The sequence below is a fragment of the Notothenia rossii genome (assembly GCF_949606895.1).
Source record: "Notothenia rossii genome assembly, chromosome: 1".
Taxonomy (NCBI): Eukaryota; Metazoa; Chordata; class Actinopteri; order Perciformes; family Nototheniidae; genus Notothenia; species Notothenia rossii.
Genome location: NC_136912.1, coordinates 8812872 through 8835383, shown reverse-complemented (window position 1 = coordinate 8835383; position 22512 = coordinate 8812872). Strand labels below are relative to the sequence as shown.

At 40.1% G+C, this 22512-nt stretch overlaps 2 protein-coding genes across 2 annotated transcripts; one reads left to right on the top strand and one right to left on the bottom strand.

The window, feature by feature from the left end:
- The first annotated feature begins 1871 nt into the window (after positions 1-1871).
- LOC307045475 (uncharacterized protein) lies at positions 1872-16868 on the top strand. Its single transcript, XM_079691157.1, has 2 exons — positions 1872-5490; positions 14499-16868. Exons 1-2 carry the CDS (start codon positions 3795-3797, stop codon positions 16142-16144), a joined length of 3342 nt encoding a protein of 1113 aa, XP_079547283.1. The 5' UTR covers positions 1872-3794; the 3' UTR covers positions 16145-16868.
- Positions 8176-13211, bottom strand: LOC307028499 (uncharacterized protein). Its single transcript, XM_079663571.1, has 3 exons — positions 12716-13211; positions 11326-11407; positions 8176-10710 (listed from the first exon to the last, which is right to left on the bottom strand). The coding sequence occupies exons 1-3, from the start codon at positions 12722-12724 to the stop codon at positions 10307-10309; spliced, it is 495 nt and encodes a 164-aa protein (XP_079519697.1). The 5' UTR covers positions 12725-13211; the 3' UTR covers positions 8176-10306.
- Positions 16869-22512: the final 5644 nt, after the last annotated feature.

The following is a 22512-nucleotide window of genomic DNA, read 5'->3' as shown; positions in this document are numbered from 1 at the left end:
TATTTTGTAGTTGATGCGGTAGGAGACGGGAAACCAGTATAGTTCAAGTTCATTAAGTAGCCTACTACAATGAAAATAAGTCTTTAACTATGTAGATTATGTCATCCATGACATTTTACTGACATGTGTTTCCAATAAATGTAACTGAAAACGTTCATAATAATAAAGATTAGAAACAGCTTGACACATCTGTAAAGCACAAGCTTTGCTCATAGCCGTGGGAACATGTTTCAAATGGGGGGTGCTGTGGGGATGACACCAGGGCCGGTTTTGACCAATGTGCTGCCCAAGGCAAGATTTTAGCTGGCATTGAAAAACCTCTACAAAAGACCAATACACTACAAAAAGAGAAACGTATTGACATGGTGGACAGCTTATATAAAAAGGCTTCAAATGTATTTAGTATTGCATGAACATGTTTTAATTTAGGGGGTGGACTTCACATCCTCTTGGGCGGTCCGCGGGTGCACCCCCGGGAAGATTTTTTTTAACATTTTAAAGTAAAATGCTTCAATCTGGTGCACTTAGAGCGCCCAATTGCTAGAGACTGATCTAGGGGATACAACTCTAAACACCCATATGAAAATGATCGGTTTGCATTTTAATAATCAAATAATATATGTGAACATAACCAATAACCTACCATAGCCAATAACAAATAAATGTAGGCTAACTTGTTTTATTTTTGTTAACATTTATTTATTTATGCATATTTTTAAATCTCTCCAGTTTTAAACAATATTTTTGGTTTACTGTCCTATAGTATACATTGGAATGATTTCAAACCTGTTTTTATTCAGTCTTATAATTATAAAGGAGTGCCTTGGAAATATTTGTTTACATAAATTGTGATCAAAACATTTGAGACCCACTCAACTATCTAAACACTCAGAGTCCTTTACCTCACTGAACCTCTCAGTCTGACAGGAGAGCTCTCCCTCCACATTATTGTAGAAACATCTTCTTATATCCGTTAGCGCAGCAGAAGCTAACAACAATCCCAGCCGGTACCGGTGCACCCCCTCTATCAATCTATCTATCCCTCTCTCTCTCTCTCTCACGCTGGTGAGCTGCGGGTGCCTGATAAGCCAACATCCCCCACTTTCATCACTTACAGCGCCCATCGTACGGGGCAAATGGAAAATGTAACTGGGGTGAAAAGGGTGTTATCTTTACTTAATTATGAATGTTGTTACATCAAGGCTGAAAATTGATTTTTTTTATTTTTTTTATTTGTATTTAATTTTGTGGAAGTGCAGATCCCCTGTCCTCCACCATGGGGTGCTGCAGCACCCTCAGCACCCCTACTTCCCACGGCCCTGGCCTTTGCTCCCTAACTATCAGAGAATACCTGGTATTTCTCAAAACCCATGCAGATCAGAGGGAGGGAAACACCAGCTGCAGTGAGAGGAGGAGCTACACTGGAAAGAGGAGAGCTTACACGTCACACTCAGAAAACGAAAGTTATGTTAGTTAGAGCGTCGGCCACACTGCGGTCGAGACTAGTCTCCGTTTCTGTCTAAATAAAATACAAACTGAGTTCATCAGATATTTCTCAACAACACAGCAGAGTCTCTGTCAAACACTGGTGAGTACATCTGATTATATTTACCCTTCCATACCTTAGGTGGTGCGTGTAGCCATATAGACGCGACGTCCAAATGAAATACAACGGCCGCATGCGAGATGGACAGAAATAAATCGCGAAATTATCTGTGACGCGTTTGTGTGTATTGTGTTTGTTTCATTACATTACATTGCATTTAGCTGAAGCTTTTATCCAAAGTGACTTACAGTAAATACATTCGACCAGGAAGATACAACCTTGAAGAAAACAGAATCATATAAGTAGGCCTACATCAGGTTTAATAGAGCCAAACATTTCAAGTGCTACTAACTCAACTGGCTTTAGATAAGCAAGTCCTTTATTAGTATATAAGTGCTCTGTTAGCAGTTATTTGTTAGTAATTATATCGCTCGAAGTGGAGTCGAAAGAGATGAGTTTTCAGTCTGCGCCGGAAGATGTGTAAGCTTTCTGCTGTCCTGATTTCAATGGGGAGCTCATTCCACCATTTTGGAGCCAGGATAGCAAACCCACGTGTTTTTGCTGATGGGAACTTGGGTCCCCCTCGCAGTGCGGGTGCAGCGAGCTGTTTGGCCGATGCAGAGCGGAGTGCACGTGCTGGGGTGTACAGTTTAACCATGTCCTGGATGTAGGAAGCGCCAGATCCATTCGCAGCATGGTACGCAAGTACCATTGTCTTGAAATGGATTCTAGCAGTTACCGGAAGCCAGTGAAGGGAGCGGAGGAGAGGGGTGGTGTGGGGAAATGTTGGAAGGTTGAAGACCAGACGAGCCGCTGCATTCTGGATGAGTTGCAGAGGTCGGATGGCACATGCAGGCAGACCAGACAGGAGGGAGTTGCAGTAGTCTAGGCGTGAGATCACGAGAGCCTGGACCAGAACCTGCGTTGTTTTCTGGGTCCGACGTATCCTCCTGATGTTGTAAAGAGTGTCTCTGCAGCAGCGGGTTGTAGCAGCGATGTTTGCAGTGAAGGACAGTTTGTTATCTAGGGTCACACCCAGATTCCTTGCAATTCCATTTCCCAGGGAAACACTCACATGAAACACCGGCTGTTGTTATGCCTGCTGTGACGTTAAGTTACCGCTTGTAATTATGCCTTTGCAAGCTTAAAGGCTGTATTTATCATCTGAATTTGGCGGAACAAGTTTAATATTCTAAAAACCAAGACTTTGTTTATTTGAAATCAGATGAAAAAAACTGTCACGGACCCTGCCGTGTTATCTATGATTACTACACTTTTCATTCATAATTTCAGCGGGAGGGAGGGGGAGCGGCGCTGAGGAACAGCAGAGTGTGGGTTGACAGGTGTCTGTGTTCACATTCCCCTTATTGTGGAATAAGGGGAATGCAGAGACAGGCTACAAGTGTCTTAGGTTCAAGTTAGACAACTAATGTCTGGGTTAGTGTTCATGACTTCATGTTTATGTCATCTTAATGTTTAATCTCAATGCACACACATTTTCCGTGCTTTCCAATAGTTTAAAAATAGTCTTATTCCACTGTTAAATAACCTGTTCAATACAAACATGCCACTTGCACAAATTAAATAACATTTCTGTGAACTGATATTTGTTTAGTGAGCTTATTAGAGGATGTTCCCTGAAAGATTGTAAAATGTCAATGAAGACTGAGCATATTTGTTAATAATTACATACAATACATGGAATTTGTGTGTGTGTGTGTGTGTGTGTGTGTGTGTGTGTGTGTGTGTGTGTGTGTGTGTGTGTGTGTGTGTGTGTGTGTGTGTGTGTGTGTGTGTGTGTGTGTGTGTGTGTGTGTGTGTGTGTGTGTGTGTGTGTGTGTGTGTGTGTGTGTGTGTGTGTGTGTGTGTGTGTGTGTGTGTGTGTGTGTGTGTGTGTGTGTGTGTGTGTGTGTGTGTGTGTGTGTGTGTGTCAGCCAAGTGAATCTGCAGCCCCCTGGTGTCCAGTACATAAATGATGTGGCCCCCACCACCATCAAAGTTGCCCATCCCTGCCCTACAGGGTGTACTTTGAGGTTTTTTGACTCTGCAGACCGTTCACATGCATAAAAACCTTAATAACACACAAGGGGACGGGTAATAACCGGAAAAGCATGACATGGGCCCTTTAACATAACAGCTGCTACACTCAAAAAATTGTGTGTGTGGGGGGGGGCTTAGAGAGAGAGAGAGAGAGACTCAGACTCAGACTTCTTTCTTTAAAACAATATATGATTTGAATTGATGATTGATGTTTCAAATGTTTTCTCTTTTCTTTCTCATTATGTGTGTAGATATGGCTGCTGCAAGCTACCTGCCATCTGAAGATCAGTTCCTCTGCTCCATCTGTCTGGATGTGTTCACTGATCCAGTCGCTATACCATGTGGACACAACTTCTGTAAAGACTGTATCACTGAACACTGGGATAGAAATGACAGGTGCCAGTGTCCCATGTGTAAAGAGGCTTTTAATACAAGACCAAATTTGAGGGTCAACACTTTCATCTCTGAGATGGTAGCTCAGTTCAGACAGTCGGCTCAACAGAAAGCCAGCAGCAGCAGCTCAGAGCAACAAGTCTTCAAACCAGGAGAAGTTCCCTGTGACGTCTGCACTGAAACCAAACTGAAGGCCCTGAAGTCCTGCCTGGTGTGTCTGACCTCCTACTGTGAGACTCACCTGGAGCCTCATCTGACAGCTTCAAGCCTGAAAAGACATCAGCTGATCGACCCTGTGGAGAACCTGGAAGACAGGATGTGTCTGAAGCACGATAAACCTCTGGAGCTGTTCTGTAAGACCGACCAGACATGTGTCTGTTTGCTCTGCACTGTTTTAGACCACAAGATGCATGATGTGGTTCCTCTGAAAGAAGGATATGAAGGGGAGAAGGCAGCGCTGGGAAATAAAGAGGCTAGAAGTGTGGAAATGATCCGGAAGAGACGACTGAAGATTGAGGAGATCAAACACTCAGTGGACCTCAGTGAGAAAGTAGCAGACAGAGAGATAGCAGAAGGAGTTCAAGTCTTCACTGCTCTGAAGAAGTCTGTTGAGAGAAACCTGAATGAGTTCATCCAAACAATAGAAGGGAAGCAGAACATGAGAATGAAACGGGCTGAAGCTTTGATCAAACAGCTGGAACAGGAAATCTCTCAGCTGAAGAAGAGAGTTGCAAAAGTTGAGCATCTCTCACGGTCTGAAGACCACCTCCACGTTCTCCAGGGTGTCCAGTCCCTAAACATCCAACACCCATCACCCACCAAGGACTGGACAAAGGTCAGCATCCCTCCATCATCATATGAAGGGACTGTGAATGGAGCTGTGGAGAGAGCTGTGGTTCAGTTGGAGGAGACACTCAGTAAAGAGATGAAGAAGCTGATTGAAGCTGAGCTGAAGAGGGTCCAGAGGTACGCAGTGGATGTGACTCTTGATCCTAATACAGCACATCCCACTTTCATCCTGTCTGATGATGGGAAACAAGTGAGGTATGGTGATGTAAAGATAAGGCTCCCAAACAACCCAGAGAGATTCTCTGATGATATCTGTGTTTTAGGAAAGCAGAGTTTCTCTTCAGGCAGATTTTACTTTGAGGTTCAAGTTAAAAGAAAGACTGAATGGTATTTAGGAGTGGCCAGAGAGTCGATCAACAGGAAGGGAGAGATCACACTGAGCTCTCAGTTCGGTTACTGGACTATATGTCTGACAAATGGAAATGAGTACGAAGCCGATGATGCTCCTTCAGTCCTTCTCTCTCTGAAGTCTCGGCCTCAGAAGGTGGGGGTGTTTGTGGATTATGAGGAGGGTCTGGTCTCCTTTTATGACGTAGATGCTGCAGCTCTGATCTACTCCTTCACTGGCTGCTCCTTCACTGAGAAACTCTACCCATTTTTTAGTCCTGGTCTTAAATGTGGCCGTGAAAACACTGCACCTCTGATCATCTCTCCCGTCAGATTCACCTAATCACTCATCTCATTTCATCTGTTGATTTGTTTTCATTCAAGGGAACGAACATTGATTTTTAGAGTCAAAACTGTATAGTTTCCATCTTATTTTCCAAAAGATACATTTACTGTGGTGACTGATTAACATATGGTTTAGATTCTGTATACAACACATAAGTGGATTCATTAATCTACTCAACAATCCAATAATTATCTCTTCAACAATTAATCGTAACACATATGGAGAATATCTATGCACGTTGGATAAAGCTATAGATTTATTGTAACTTTAAAAAAAAAAAGGTTGTTTCTAATGACATCAAATTTGTCAAGCTATAGTTAGAATTGATAATAACATTAAATGTTTTATAATAAATTGTTATAAAGCTTCATTTAATAGAAAGGCCTATTAATGCCTCTACAGTGTACTTAATACAATATGTGTAATAGTTATAGTGCTAGAAAAACTAAAATGAAGCTAAATAATATGATACATCCTCATTTGTGTTAAAATGTGTTTGGTTAATAACTGTTAACTTGTATATTTAAATTCCAGGTTTTATAATTGATTACTGGTAAAATGGCTTATGAATCAAAGACATCTGTAAATATGTGATTGTGAGTTAAGAAACAGTCAAATAAACTAGATGCTTGGTCTGAGAAAGCAGAGACTTGAGCACTAAACACTGAACAGGAAAGCCTGGTTTACACATCATTTGTATTTCATGACACATTTCCTGTTGCTAATTCATAATTAAAAAAATATAAGTTGATGCATTTTTGTGTAAAAGTTTGTAGGAAGAAATGTTTGTTTCCACTATCAGTGATTGGATATTGTACGGCTGTCGAGCAGAACACAGTGGGGCTGATACCAGTGAGATAGCATTCACTTTGATGAGTACAAATAAGTAACTAACTACAGAGTTTAGCATTATACGAGTATGTATGGCAACAACTCATATAAGGAAACATTTGAATTTACTGAATGATACTCTTTAAGGATATAACAGTTAGACCTACCATTTACTTCCTGTAGTTTTGCCATATTTTTATAAAACTAGTTTCCTCCTTTGTGATACAAAACGCTGAATCATTTGTTTGCATTGTGTCAACACTCATGTGTGTTTGTTTTGTGTGTGGTAGAAACAACAGGGTGAAATGTGATGAGGGTCACATGACTAACGGGGATTGGCAAAAAGCCAGAATACACCTCTTCCCAGGTTCTCAGTTTTAACTCATCATGCATACACAAAACCCTCCTTTTCTTATACTTTGAAAAAATGCCTTTTCCAATGATTTCCCTCCCAGCACATTTTTATAATCGCTGAACTCAACAAGAACTCAATGTGAAACGGGTTAAATATTTTGTCTTTCATCCAAGATAACAATCTTCACAAGCACAATTTTAAATAAAAAATCAATATACTAATTTCAAGGTCACTGGTCTTTGTTGTTTGTGTGAGTAATGTGTTCAGTGTTATTTCAGATGACAGGAAACAAGTCTTAAAAACACAATAGGAAAACTTGATATGTTTCCGTATGTCAAGGATCAAAACCAATCTATCAATCAGGCAAGATTTTAAAAAACATGGCAAAATAGCCTTTTATTTTATTTTATATTTCAGTGGTTAAAAACTGAGTATATGTTAAGGTAAGCAGGATTATATTGTATCTCATTTTAGAATCTAAACAACAATAACTGCTGTTTCATTTGTTGCTCAAAGTTATGCATGAAACATCTCACATTTTCACAAGGCCTTTCAAGTCAGATTTAAAAATAGTCAATTGTTGACTGTTCTGCTGTGTAAGTGGGCGTGTCAGACCTGACCTTTACCTCACCTACCTCTATTAAGCTTACCATTGATAAAAATATGCTAAATTGGCTGTGAATGGAAAGGATGTATGTTTCCTTCTTTGTTGTTTCAGGCATGTGAAACCAGGCATGTGAAACTAGATAGAACATTCTGAACTTTTGACCTATACACACACACATTCTAGACCATATTTCTTTAATTTCTCATTTTCCAAATATGTTAAATGAGTCTCTTGGAGGAATATAATTTGCACATTTTCCTTTTTCAACTTTGTCATAACCTTTTCTCTCTTCTTTGGTACGTTAAGACCATTCACATTTAGCGACAGTATCTTAGTGTTAACCATTTATGTGTATTGGTAGGTTATTCTTCTGGTATGCTCCCTCGAAGCTCTGTGCTAAACAGTCGTTAAAAAAACACACATAGGCGTGTGGCGCAGTGGATAGAGCCTTGGTGTTGGGATCAGGGGGTCACAGGTTCAAACCCCACTGTCGTTGTGTCCCTGGGCAAGACACTTCACCCCAAATTGCTCCTGTGGGGATTCAGTATGTATTCAGCTTCAGTATTCAGTATGTAAGTTGCTACGGATAAAAGCGTCCAACAAGTGGCATGTAATAATGTAATAATAAACATAAAACAAAAATGGGTTCCAACCCTGGGGTTCTAACATCTCCAATACCCCGTTGGTGGGTGCAGGGGAAATCCTCCCGTAAGCAGGGCCGCCTTAATGCACGGGCTGACCTGGGCTGAAGCCCAGGGGCCTACGGAGATCGGGGGCCTATCATGAGCCAATTAAAAAAAAAAAAAAAATTCAATTTTTTATTTTTTTTATTTCGGGTGTTTTAAAAAAAAAAGTTAAATAAACAAAGTCTTGGCTTTCAGAATATGAAACTTTAATTTCCAAAATCACACGATAAATACATTTTTGAAGCTTGTAAAGGGAAGGCAACAGCTCTCCCTCACCACTCTGCTGTTCCACAGCGCCGCCCCCCTCCCTCCACTGAAATTATTAATGTAAGACCTATAGTAATCATAGATAACAAAGCAAGGTCCGTTACAGTTTGTCTTCATCTGATTTAAAAAAACAAAGTCTTGGCTTTCAGAATATTAAACTTGTTTCGGCAGATTCAGATGATAAATACAACTTTGAAGTTTGTAAAGGCATAATTACAAGCGGAGAACGGAGTAACTTGAGGTCACAGCAGGCGTTACAACAGCCGGTGTTTCTCGTGAGTGTTTTCCCCGGGAAACAAACACAATACACACAAACGCAAATATACACAAACACACACACACGTCAGAATGAGAATATGTTTCACATGTGACTTATTCAAATTGCGAGTGATTGAGTGAAGAAAAAGTTTGAGAGTGGCGCTCGGAAAAGGAAATTGTTGAGGGAAAAGGAGTTTCGAGACAAGCAGCTGTTACAAAAAATGCCGAAGCTTACAGGTTATTTTAAACCTGTAGGCCAGGATGAGGAGGAAGGACAGATGAGTTCTGTACCGAGCGAGCGGTGCCGGCCGCGGGGCCTCGGAGACAAGTAGGCCGTCTGGTTCTCATAGCGATGGAGTAGCGGGAGAGGAAAAACAGACAGGAGGGACATTATCTGTTGGAGGAGATGGAGAGGACGACGAGGACTTGCTACGTGGAGGGGAGCCAACGGCAACCGGACAAATACATGAGGGAGGCCCGATACGTCACTCATATGGAAGAGAGGACCAGGCGCGTGTAGAGCAGAGTGGAGAAGTGCGATCACAGAGCCTGCCGAGGCTATAAATGACTTGGATTTGTTGTTTAAATAGGGGGCCTACAAAAACTATCAGCCCCAGGGCCTGATGGCAGGTTAAGGCGGGCTTGCCCGTAAGAGGGCCCCTCTCTAGACTTGAGACTATACCCAACTCATGGGGTTACGTGCTGTTTAGGCATGTCCAACATTAACACTGGCCTACCTCTCTCCGTTGGTGTCCAATACAAAAAAAAAGCCTGTATATTTCTTCAATCCTCAATGAAAGTTATTCAAGCTAAACAGTCCTACGCCTTCCATTTTTGCAACATTTCTCTCGTCGTGTCTTCCTTCCTTTCCCTTGACTCGTTGCCAGACCGGTTTGCGCCCTCCTCTCCTCCACAGGTGCGGCGGCTCCGCCTGGTACCTCCATCTCGAGTCCCCTCTCCCTCATGTCCCTGGCGGCGTCTATAGCATCATCATAGGTCTTCACTCCGGCTTCCCAATCAATGCGTATTTTAGCGAGTGGTGTCTGGAAACGTATTCCTCTGTCCTTCAATACTTTCTTTATGCCCAGATATGACTTTCTTTTCTGGACCACTGCGGTTGCATAGTCGTGGTCAAAGAATATGCGTTTGCCCCCTACACTCATTTTCTTCTGCCATGCTTTCTTAAGAATGACTTCTTTCGTGTCGAATTGCAAGAAATGGACCACTATTGACCTGGGGGTAGCGGTCGGAGGCGGCTTTTGAGCGAGGGCTCTATGCGCTCTTTGAATGTTGAGATTAATAACGTTACCCTCCTGTAGCTCCAGCTCAGTGCTCAGGAGTTGCTCCACGTATTTGGTAACCGACTCCCCCTCTGGCACCCCGAATATTCGGATATTATTCCTCCTTGATCTTCCTTCAAAGTCTACCATTTTTTCCTGCATCTGGTGCATCTGATTCGACATTTCAATCATTGTTTCTTTCGCCTCCGACCGGCTCGCAGTGTCTCGGAATGGCCCGTCTCCGTAATTTTAGCTTCTTCGTCCTCATCTCCGTTGTTTTCTTGCTTCGAGTTTTCTGTCACTCCTGGTTGATCTTTCGCTGTTTCTTGTTTTCTGTTATTTCTTCGGCTACTTCGTCTGATCCCTCTCGTCATTTCCTGGTTTTAGGTATCGAGTTGAGCATTTATGAGGGTTTATTTTGTCCAACTTGCGAGAGGTAGAAGATAGTGTTGCTACTCACGTCGCCATCTTCCGGAAGTCCTATTTAGTGTCATTTTAATTCATTAATTTAGAGTATTTGTTTATGTTTTCGATTGAAGGTGGAAACGGGGGATTTGGTGCTTATTGGTAGATATGTGGAGAAATAGAATATATGTTTTCTTTGACCAAGACAAGAGAAGATGTAAGAACATTATTCCTTTTTCTTTTAATTGATGAAACGTAAGAAAATAAACTGCACAGCTAAAATTCATGCCTGGACAAAGGACCTTATCCCAGCAGCAACATGTGATACCTGGTGCAACAGCAGCAGTTTGATTTTGTTTTTGTAAGAGTTGTGCTACCTGGCTGATGCTGGGCAGTTTGGTGAGCAGCATCTGGAAGACGGGTGGAGGCAGAGTCTGCTGCAACACCTGCAGCAGCTGCTGGGGCTGCCCACACACTGCGATGGCGTTGGTCAGGTGGTCCACGCCTTTCTCATAGTCTCCTGTGGAGAGGACACACAGGTGAGGGAAGTACTCAGACACTTCACTTAATAAGCCAGCCTAAAAATAGTCATGCATTCAAAATGTTAATTAAGTAAAAGTAAAGAAGTATTATCAGCATAATGTTTTCCAAAGTTGTAGTTTGTCATTATGGAGCCATTACTTGGTAGTACAGTACTGCATCATATGATGTAAGTCAATGTGTTTTTGTTATTTAAAGGGTAACACTTTGTCAAACTAAACTAGAATACTAAAGTATTACTTAAGTACAACTACCTCAAGTACAAGTATCTCAACATTGTTATAAATGTATTATGCTCATTTTCAGGTTCATATCAGTATGTAGTGCCTCTACTGTGACATGTCTCCATCCTTTAATGTTCGAAAAGCTCTTTATTATTCTCATACTGTCTGTGCTGCAGCACCTCTTTTCACCCTCTGTCTGAAACCAGAGCCCAGTCTGCTCTGATTGGTTAGCTAGCCAATAGCTCTGTGGAGGTGCGTGTGTGTGTGTGTGTGTGTGTGTGTGTGTGTGTGTGTGTGTGTGTGTGTGTGTGTGTGTGTGTGTGTGTGTGTGCATGTGTGTGTGTGTGTGTGTGTGTGTGTGTGTGTGTCACCCTGAGCCAGCAGCTCGTCCCCCAGCTGGATCTCCTCCAGGAAGAACTTCTGCACCGCCTCAGCGTCCTTCAGGTCGGGGAGCTGCGGGACAAACAGCCGTCAGCAACAGGAAGTCAAACTGTTTCTGAGTGATCAATAATCAGATCTGATCTGTGAGCTACTCGTACTTTTCAAGATGCAAACACTTATTGTGAAATGCACACTCGATACAGCACAGCTTTGGCAAGGGAAACCTTAGAGCACATGTGTCAAACTCAAGGCCTGGGGCCAAATCAGGCCCGTGGTGGATTTAATTTCGGCCTGCGGGATAATTTCTAATTACTATTAGATCTGGCCCGCCGGAATATTGCACGCACACCTTCACTCCACCCTGAGGGTTTCCTCAGCTCAGAGCCTGACCCCAAACATCGATGAACTTGCACCCAAGATGAGATGCCAAGTATCTGCTTGAACTAGCATCACAGAGCAGCACACTGAGTTTCAATGTTTCCTTCTGCACTTTCTTTCTTGAGACAACAGGGCATGTTTGTTTTTTTCTTTGAGGGAAAAGTTTTTTGAAGCTGTTGTTGGCCTGTGGAAAAATGTAATCATAAGAAATGACTCCAGAAAATCTGCAGATAGAGCAATAAGAAATGAATGCAACTGATTATTTAATGTTTAATGTTTTTATAGGCAATCATTTAAGCTTTGTTAGTTCCAGGTTTAATATGTGCAATAAGTTCATTTCAATAAGTTCTGCAATAAAAATTGATCCAGTCCGGCCCTCAACTAGTACAGATTTTTTCTTGGCTCACTGTGTATTTGAGTTTGACATATTGATATTGATATAGACTAGATAAATCATAATATAAAATAAAAGACTAATACAGGAAGTAAAGCTTTTAAAATAAAACCTAAAAATAGTGCTTACCAATTCTACTAAAATATTATTATTATTATTATTATTATTAAAATAATAATAATTAAACAATATTTGTATTAAAATAAAAATAATAATAGAAATAATGTTTTAAGAATCACTTTTATCATGCCTAATATTAATAACACTACTACTAACAATAATAATAATAATTAATGTTGGTACATAATCTGAATTATGGATTGCATTTTAATGGAATTCTTGAATTTATGGGTTTATGGGAAAAACTAAATATCAGTGATATAACAACAATAACAACAACAACAACAACACCAATATGGTAGATAATATACAGAGATGTTTGCACAGAGATTTCCTCAGGTAAAATGTTTTATATATTTGAGAAACTAAGAAATATTTGTATATATTTTGCAACTTGATCATTTTCCTCTTACTATGAAGCACACTGTAAATGATTGACAGGAGATACGAGGAAGCGTTACAACACGATAAGGACTGTTTGTGCTCACCTTTGCCATGCCCGCCCTCTCTGTGGCTACCTGCTGCTTTCTCCTTCCTGCGACAGAGACACAAAAAAGTCAAAATTAAAAACCAAGAAATGGATTTAACAGCCACCTGTAAAACAGCAAGATTTTTATTTGTTCATGGCTTTAACTGTTTCTTTTAATATTTAAAGTAACCTTGATTTAAGAGGTTCAATCACTGGGAGATATCATTCTGTATTGTCTCTTTTTATACAGTGCATTGAGGACATTTAACATGTTGTTATGATTCAGCATTAGGCAACAACCTCATCAATCGAGACCCAATATCTCACGAGGAAAAAGTGAGAACAGGATAATATGATTGCTTTAATTCAGGCAACAAAATGCCATTATAATCCATGAGGGATGCCGCCTGAGAGAAAACACTCGTCTTCCTTGTTATCATGACAACTAATGTTACATATTCAATGTCTAAAAGGCCTTTAGTTCATTTGATTGTATATAGATTTCTGTTTCATAGTGGATACATATTGTACTTGTTGTACATTTGATGAAGGTACGTTGTCTACATTACTAATCATAATAATAAAACATGTCCCAGAAGCTGCAGAGTTTGGGTTTAGAGATGGAAAGGAGACCGGCTGAGGTCGATCTGAGGGACCGTTGGGGTTGGTAGGGGGTGAGGAGGTCAGTGAGGTAGGGGGGGGGCTTTGTAAGTAAGGAGCAGTATTTTGTAGTTGATGCGGTGGGAGACGGGAAACCAGTATAGTTCAAGTTCAGGTTCTACAATGGAAATAAGTCTTTAACTATGTAGATTATGTCATCCATGACATTTTACTGACATGTGTTTCAAATGAATGTAACTGAAAACGTTCATCATAATAAAGATTAGAAACAGCTTTGACACACCTCAGTCCTCACACGTGTAAAGCACCACCTTTGCTCCCTAACTATCAGAGAACACCTGGTATTTCTCAATACCCATGCAGATCAGAGGGAGGGAACAAACCAGCAGACAGTGAGAGGAGGAACTACACTGGAAAGAGGTGAGCTTACACGTCACACACAAGAAACAAAAGTTATGTTATTTAGAGAGGCAGCCACACTGCAGTCGAGGCTACTCTCTGTTTCTGTCTAAAGAAAATACAAACTGAGTTCATCAGATCTTTCTCAACAACACAGCAGAGTCTCTGTCAAACACTGGTGAGTACATCTGATTATATTTACCCTTAAACAAGAAGGATTAACACAAAACAGCCATTCTCAGGAGAAAGCTCCACCCTTTACGTCCAACTTGTTTTTCTCTAACAACATAACCATATATATAGAGTCCACGTTAAACATATTAAACAGTCTCTTTGTATCAACTCATAGTACTTTAGTAACTTGTAACTGAATCTCTGTTGTGAGGAGTTTTAATTCACTTCTGCTCTCCTGCTCTTATTAGATTTTGCTGATCACTTCCTACATAATGCTTTCACCCATTTCCTCTAGCTGTTTCAAAATAAATATATTTCCATGACAGAAACAGTTGGAGGCTTTTAATGTGAAGCAGCTAGAGGAAATTAATAATTATGGTCACACAGTAAGAAGAGCAGTGTCATTTTTCAATAAAAATGTTTTCGACAAAACCTGTATTTTCATTGCTGTTAGCCAGAGTTGCATGCTTGACCCTGTCAGAGTTAAATGGTCACAGTTGCTCATGGCTTGTTACAAGTTATCAAAGTTATTTAGTTAAAACCATGTATGATGAATCGATGATTGATGTTTCAAATGTTTTCTCTTTTCTTTCTCATTATGTGTGTAGATATGGCTGCTGCAAGCTACCTGCCATCTGAAGATCAGTTTCTCTGCTCCATCTGTCTGGATTTGTTCACTGATCCAGTCACTATACCATGTGGACACAACTTCTGTAAAAACTGCATCACTGAACACTGGGATAGATGTGACAGGTGCCAGTGTCCCTTGTGTAAAAAAGAGTTCAACACAAGACCTGAGCTGCACGTCAACACTTTCATCTCTGAGATGGTCGCTCAGTTCAGACAGTCGGCTCAACAGAAAGCCAGCAGCAGCTCAGAGCAACAAGTCTTCAAACCAGGGGAAGTTCCCTGTGACGTCTGCACTGAAACCAAACTGAAGGCCCTGAAGTCCTGCCTGGTGTGTCTGACCTCCTACTGTGAGACTCACCTGGAGCCTCATCTGACAAAGTCAAGCCTGAAAAGACATCAGCTGATCGACCCTGTGGAGAACCTGGAAGACAGGATGTGTCCGAAGCACGATAAACCTCTGGAGCTGTTCTGTAAGACCGACCAGACATGTGTCTGTATGCTCTGCCATGTTTCAGACCACAAGATGCATGATGTGGTTCCACTAAAAGAAGGGTATGAAAGAAAGAAGGCTGAGTTGGGGAAGACAGAGGTTGAAACTCAGCAGATGATCCAGAAGAGACAACTGAAGATTGAGGAGCTCAAACACTCAGTAGACCTCAGTCAGGAAGAAGCAGACGGAGAGATAGCAGAAGGAGTTCAGGTCTTCACTGCTCTGAAGGCGTCTGTTGAGAGAGGCCAGGTCAATCTCATCAACACGATCAAAGAGAAGCAGAAAACAACTGAAAAAAAGGCTGAAGCTTTAATCAAAGAGTTAGAACAGGAAATCTCTGAGCTGAAGAAGAGAAGCTCTGAGGTGGAGCAGGTCACACACTCTGAAGACCACCTGCATTTTCTACAAAGTGTCAAGTCCCTAAACATTCAACACCGACCACCCTCCAAGGACTTGAGAAAATTCAGCTTCACCCCAGCGGTATATGAGGGGACGGTGGTAAAGGCTGTGGCTAAGGTGGAGGAGGCACTCGGTAAAGAGATGAAGAAGCTGCTTGAAGCTAAACTGAAGAGGATCCAGAAATATGCAGTAAATGTGACTCTTGATCCGCGTACAGCACATCCCTGTCTCATCCTGTCTGATGATAAAAAAAGAGTTCAATATAGTGATGTCGAAAAGAATCTCCCAAACAACCGAGAGAGGTTTTCTGATTGTCCTTGTGTTTTAGGAAAGCAGAGTTTCTCTTCAGGCAGATTTTACTTTGAGGTTCAAGTTCAAGGAAAGACCGAGTGGGATTTAGGAGTGGCCAGAGAGTCGATCAACAGGAAGGGAGAGATCACACTGGGCCCAGAAGATGGTTACTGGACTATATGTCTGAGAAAGGGATTTGAGTACGAAGCCAGTGATGATCCTCCAGTCCGTCTCTCTCTGAAGTCTCGACCTAAGAAGGTGGGGGTGTTTGTGGATTATGAGGAGGGTCTGGTCTCCTTTTATGACGTAGATGCTGCAGCTCTTATCTACTCCTTCACTGGCTGTTCCTTCACTGAGAAACTCTACCCATACTTCTATCCTGGACTTAAATATGGCCGTAAAAACGCTGCACCTCTGATCATCTCTCCCGTCAGAGTCACCTAATCACTCATCTAATTTAATGTGTTGATTTGTTTTCATTCAAGTGAACAAATATCAATATTTAGAGTATTTTCTACAAAATAAGTTTAATGTGGTGAATGATTTACATATGGTTTAGATTCTGTATACAACACATAAGTGGATTCATTAATCTACTCAACAATCAAATAATTATATCTTCAACACTTTATCGTAACACATGTGGAGAATATATATAATATGAACATTGGATAATATGAAGATTTATTTAAAAAAAAGTTTTTTCTAATGACACCAAATGTGTCAAGCCATAGTTACAATTGATAATAACATAAATGTGTCATATTTAATTGTGTTATAAAGCTTAATTAAAGAGAAAGGCCTATTAATGCCTCTACTGTGTACTACATTTAATATGTGTAATAGTTAAACTGCTAGAAAAAGTTAATTGAAGCTAAATAATATGATAAATCCTCATTTGTGTTCAAATGTGTATGGTTAATAACTGTTAACTTGTATATTTACACACCAGGTTTTATATTGATTACTGGTAAAATGGCTTATGAATCAAAGACATCTGTAAATATGTGATTGTGAGTTAAGAAAACAGTCAAATAAACTAGATGTTTGGTCTGAGAAAGCAGAGACTCGAGCACTAAACACTGAACAGGAAAGCCTGTTTTACACATCATTTGTATTTCATGACACATTTCCTGTGGCTAATTCACATAAAAAAAATACAAGTTGATGGCTTTTTGTGTGAAGAGCTTGTAGGTTGAAATGTTTGTTTCCACTAGCAGTGATTGGATATTGGCTGAAGAGCAGAAAACAGTGGGGCTGATATCAGTGAGATAGCATTCACTTTTACGAGTCGCAAAGACAAAAACAACTCTTTACAAGGAAGTAGCTAACTACAGAGTATAAATGCCAAAAATTAATATAAAGAAAAATGGGGTTGGGTTTAATGATAATTTTTAAGGATATAATAGTTGGACTTAAGACCTACCATTAGCTTCCTTAGTTTTGCCATATTTGTATAAAACTAGTTTTATTTTGCATTGTATCAACACTCATGTGTGTTTGTTGTGTGTGTGGTAGAAACAACTGGGTGAAATGTGATGAGGGTCACATGACTAACGTGATTGGCAAAAAGCCAGAATACACCTCTTCCCAGGTTCTCAGTTTTAACTCATCATGCATACACAAAACCCTCCTTTTCTTATACTTTGAAAAAATGCCTTTTCCAATGATTTCCCTCCCAGCACATTTTTATAATCACTGAACTCAACAAGAACTCAATGTGAAACGGGTTAAATATTTTGTCTTTCATCCGAGATAACGTTCTTAACAAGTACAATTTTAAATAAAAAAAGTAACATATTAATTTCATGGTCACTGGTATTTGTTATTTGTAAGTAAGTTAGTAAGTAAAGTTTATTTATAACGCGCTTTTCACAGACAAAGTCACAAAGTGCTTGACAAAACAATAAAACATCATAGGAATCATACAATAATAAATGACCACTCAAACCACGTGATTAAGAAGTCATAAATGCACCCAAAACACAATAAAAACACAATAAAACATAGTATAAAATAGAATAAAATCAAGCACCGGTTACCCAAACGCCTGCCCAAACAGGAATGTCTTTAAATTCGTTATAAAGGGAGTCAACAGATTCTGCGGACCGTAGGTGTGCGGGCAGAGCGTTCCATACTTTAGGAGCCACGGCCTCGAACGCTCGATCACCGCGAGTCTTAAGGTGAGTGCGTGGGACAGACAGTCAATTGAGCATGTGTGACCTGAGTGGGCGGGCTGATGTATGGATGAATTAGGTCAGCCACATAAGCAGGAGTCTGACCGTGCAATGCTCTGTAGGTGAGGGTGAGGATTCTGAACTGGATCCTATAGGCTACAGGGAGCCAATGAAGAGATCTGAGTATTGGGGTAATGTGGGACCGTTTATTTGTGTGAGTAATGTGTTCAGTGTTATTTCAGCTTACAGGAAACAAGTCTTAAAAACACAAAAGGAAAACTTGATGGCTTTCCGTATGTCAAGGATCAAAACCATTCTAAAAATACTGTAGACCTCAGCACTGAGTTCATTTTGTGTTTGTTGTTTTACACTACAGCGACACACTTCCACCACTTCCTGGTGTTATGGCGCAAAGTGTCCACTGGATGGACCCCAACACAAAGGAAAGATAAGCATGGAGTCACTGTACTGTAAACCAAACACTGATATATGTGGAGACACAGTTTTTGACAAATATGTACAGGATAACCTCTCATGTTGACCAATGACAAATGGGTTTTTCCAATGGTCTTCAATGTAATAGTTCAACTATGACCATGCTACCTGCATATTTCTTTGTCAAGAGATTTTAGTTGGAGGCAAAAAATAATCCTGATGTTACAACAGTTTACATTTTTCTAACCACCCTAAAAATGCTTAACCTGTTTAGCCCGAGAGCCCCCTGTAGAGGGGGCTGCGAGTTTTTTTTCTTCACGAAACTGTGTCTCAGGGCTTCTTAATATTTAAAAACCTATTAATGTGTCTTACCAGATTAACGGGAAGAAACTCAGCTAACTGACGATATGAACCATTTTTACCAAATCAAAACACAAGTCTCATAAGAAGCGTCTAAATTAACCCTGATTGAAAAAATGCTAACGCACTTGGGACAGAACTCAAGGTAAAGATACCCTTATCACTTATTGTAACTGCACATACAAGATATCCAATTAAAACTGAGATTACACAGATTATATAGGTATTAGTATCATCACTGAGCGATCAGAACTCGCGACAGGGGAAGCAAACACAGACATCACAAAACGTAGCTTTAGCAAAACACGGAGATATGCTCACCTTCAGGGCCGTATCCACCATTGAGGTCACAGAGGTCCGGACCTCGGTAATTTTTTCCGAGCTGTGTATAACTAAACTTGTGAAATAACTGCACTAAAAGGGATTCTTTGTAGTACTTCCATTTACTGACGATGGGGGCGCTGCATAACTACGTAGCCTCGATTAACGCAAACAGAAGAAGACGACATGTATCAACAAACCACCGAAGCCCGGACTTGTATCGGAGCAGCGGAGGAGTGATGAGGTATCTAGAGATCTGAGTCCAGCAGCTGCTAGTGTTTCTGTTCATCAGGACATCATATGACCAGCAGATCCTGTGTGAACGCACTACGTTAGTCAGTGGACGTCCGACAACATGCACACTAACTTATATTGTAGCTATAGGCTATACTTTGGTTTAAATTGCGTGAATTAACTAGCTAGAGAGCTAAAGTTAATTACATTCATCCAATGTCAGAAGGATGACCTTTTAACAAACGTTGTAATGCTTTTCTTTCATTTCAATTTGAGTAAAACATTGAAGATATAACATTGTATTGTTTTCTTTTTACACTGACTCAGATATAATGAAAACACTACGTCAGTCGAAGCTCAGCTTTGGTAAGGAAGAGACAGGACAGGCAGAGAGAAAGAGAGAGAAAGAGAAAGTGATGGAAGTCAGAGATGAAAAACAGGCTCAGGGCAGGAAAGCTATCCATCAATGATCCTAATTAACCAGGAAATGTTGTTGGGCTAAGGGTAGCAAGTGATATAAAGTATTCTTACTCTTCTGCTTCTCATAGAGTGCCTACAGAGCTCAGTGATTCGCTTTGACAAAATAAACTTATCTATAGGTACAGTAACATCTTCACCTCATGTGAAGTCAGGAAAACTCTGAAAGTTGTGAATCAAAATCCCTCTAAAAAGAGCTGCAGTAACAGGTAGTAGTTGAGAGGGATAAGACACATTGGTTTCTCTCAAAAGGAACCTAAAACTAACTGAGTTCATCAGGTTGGTAACACTTTATATTAAGGTACACAAATTCACCGTCAATTAGTTGTTAATTAACATGCATATTAGCAGTATATTGGCGCTTTAGTAATCATTATAAAACACTTATTAATTCCTCATTCTAAATGACCGTAATCTACAAGTAATAGGTCGTTAGTTGAGAGTTTTTCCCCAATAGAGTGCCACAGTGACGCGTCCTAAAACCCGGAAGTAAGCTTCTTCCGGTTCCCTCGACAAAAAAGCGATGCAATTTCTCCATAGGATTTTGGAAAATAGCTCGAAATAAGGTCTGTGGTTGACACACTTTTAAGAGACGGATCACATTTTGTTCAGTCGGATAATCTCCACATGTCTACCCTACTTTTATAATTTTATAATCATAAATCTATCGATTATAAATCTATCGATTAGGGATATGTCAAACATATTGGACACAATCTCCTAAAGGTACAAATAAGCTTCAGGACTCTGGGTGGGGCTTTTTCTATGGCAGCAGTTGGTATTTGAAGACTGTTGATGCTGGTAGATGTTGGACTGGCTGAGCGAGTTTCGGCCTGTTTAGCCTGGGAGCTGTGGGACAAACAGCCGTCAGCAACAGGAAGTCAAATATTGAGCAGAGCATATTAAGACCAAAACTCATGTACATCAACTTCCTTACTACTTAAATAAGCACTAATTAGAGGGTTATTGAGGAAACACTCAACTAATGGCCCATTACTTGCAGAATATGTAGAATAAGGCATTAATAATTGTTTTATAATGACTAATAAAGAGCCGATATACTGCTAATATGCATGTTAATTAACAACTAGTTGATGGTGAATTTGTGTACCTTAATATAATGTGTTACCCAACATAATATTTTGATTCTCCTCTGTCTGAATAAATAATATACTATAGCCTATGAATTTTGATTGATGCAGCCATCCGACAACTTTCCTCTGTGGAAACTCAGCCTCTGGGCGGGGCATTAACTTTGGCATCAGTTCACTGACATTTAACAACTGGTTTGTTTGGAGATGTCTGAACGATAAAGGGAGTTTTAGGCCTGTGTAGACTGCAAACAGTATTACAACATGTTTTTCGTCCTACTTTCAATAAGCACACATTGCATTGGTCATGTATCATTAGCGATTATCAGACTTCAGAGTTTGTATTCTAAACTCATCTAGTTGGCAAAGCTTTTTGGTAATTGGTCCAGATGTGGGGACATCAAATGATCAGACTATCAAAGCTCCCTGCAACACGTAGACCTGTAACAATACAAGTCGACTAAACTGGTCTGTGATTTGAATCGGTAAAAAGTTTCCTTGTTTTTTTTTTTTTTAAATGACCAGTACACACAATTGGAATCAGAAATTCCCATATTAAAAACTTCAAATTTAAACTGGAACAGTATCCCCTTTTGCTTTTAAGCCAGGGAAAATGTGCACGTCACTTTAACCCTTGTGTTGTGTTCGGGTCTCCCGTGACCCGTTTCAAGTTCAAATTATATAATAACTACGCACTAGTTTTTTTTTATCGGAACAAGGCTTCATGATATCCTCCACAACAGCCATATAAACACTACAAAACGGATTTTTACAATTTTAGCTAAGTTTGAAGGTCTCAAAAAAAAAAGTGTATAATTTGGTGTTCGGGTCTGGGAAGACCCAGCAGCATTGTTTTGAGTGACTCGGGGTCAAATTTGGCCCAATCAAGATTCATCTTTGACTTTAGACACCCCACCCCCTTCATTAACTGTAACAATAATTGTCAGTCTATTAAGTCTATCATAGTCAGATAAGCTTTATTATCCACTGTCTTCACTATAAGGAATATAATGAGCGAATATAATCAAAAGTCTTACTTAAATATGTGGTGTGATGTGTTTTGGGGCCATAAAATAAAATTACAACTGGATTGTACAGTTGTGAATGCACAATAAGTTAGTTATGATGTAGTTAAAACAATATTTTCTTAGCTTAATGAGGAAATTTAACATGTTGTGATGTTTCCTAACAACCTCATCAATCGAGACCCAATATCTCACGAGGAAAAAGTGAGAACAGGATAACATGATTGCTTTAATTCAGGCAACAAAATGCCATAATGATCCATAAGGGATGCTGCCTGAGAGAAAACACTCTTCTTCCTTGTTATCATGACAACTAATGTTACATATTCAATGTCTAAAAGGCCTTTAGTTTATTTTATTGTATATAGATTTCTGTTTTAGAGTAGATACATATTGTACTTGTTGTATGGATGTGGATTATGTCATCCCTGACATTTAACTGACATGTGTGTCCAATAAATGTAACTGAACTCTTCTGATTAAAGTAAAACCTGATCATAATAAAGATAAGAAACAGCTTGACACACCTGTGAAGCAGAGCCTTTGCTCCCTAACTATCAGAGAAAACCTGGTATTTCTCAATACCCATGCAGATCAGAGGGAGGGAAGCACCAGCTGCAGTGAGAGGAGGAGCTACAGTGGAAAGAGGAGAGCTTACACGTCACACTCAGGAAACGAAAGTTATGTTATTT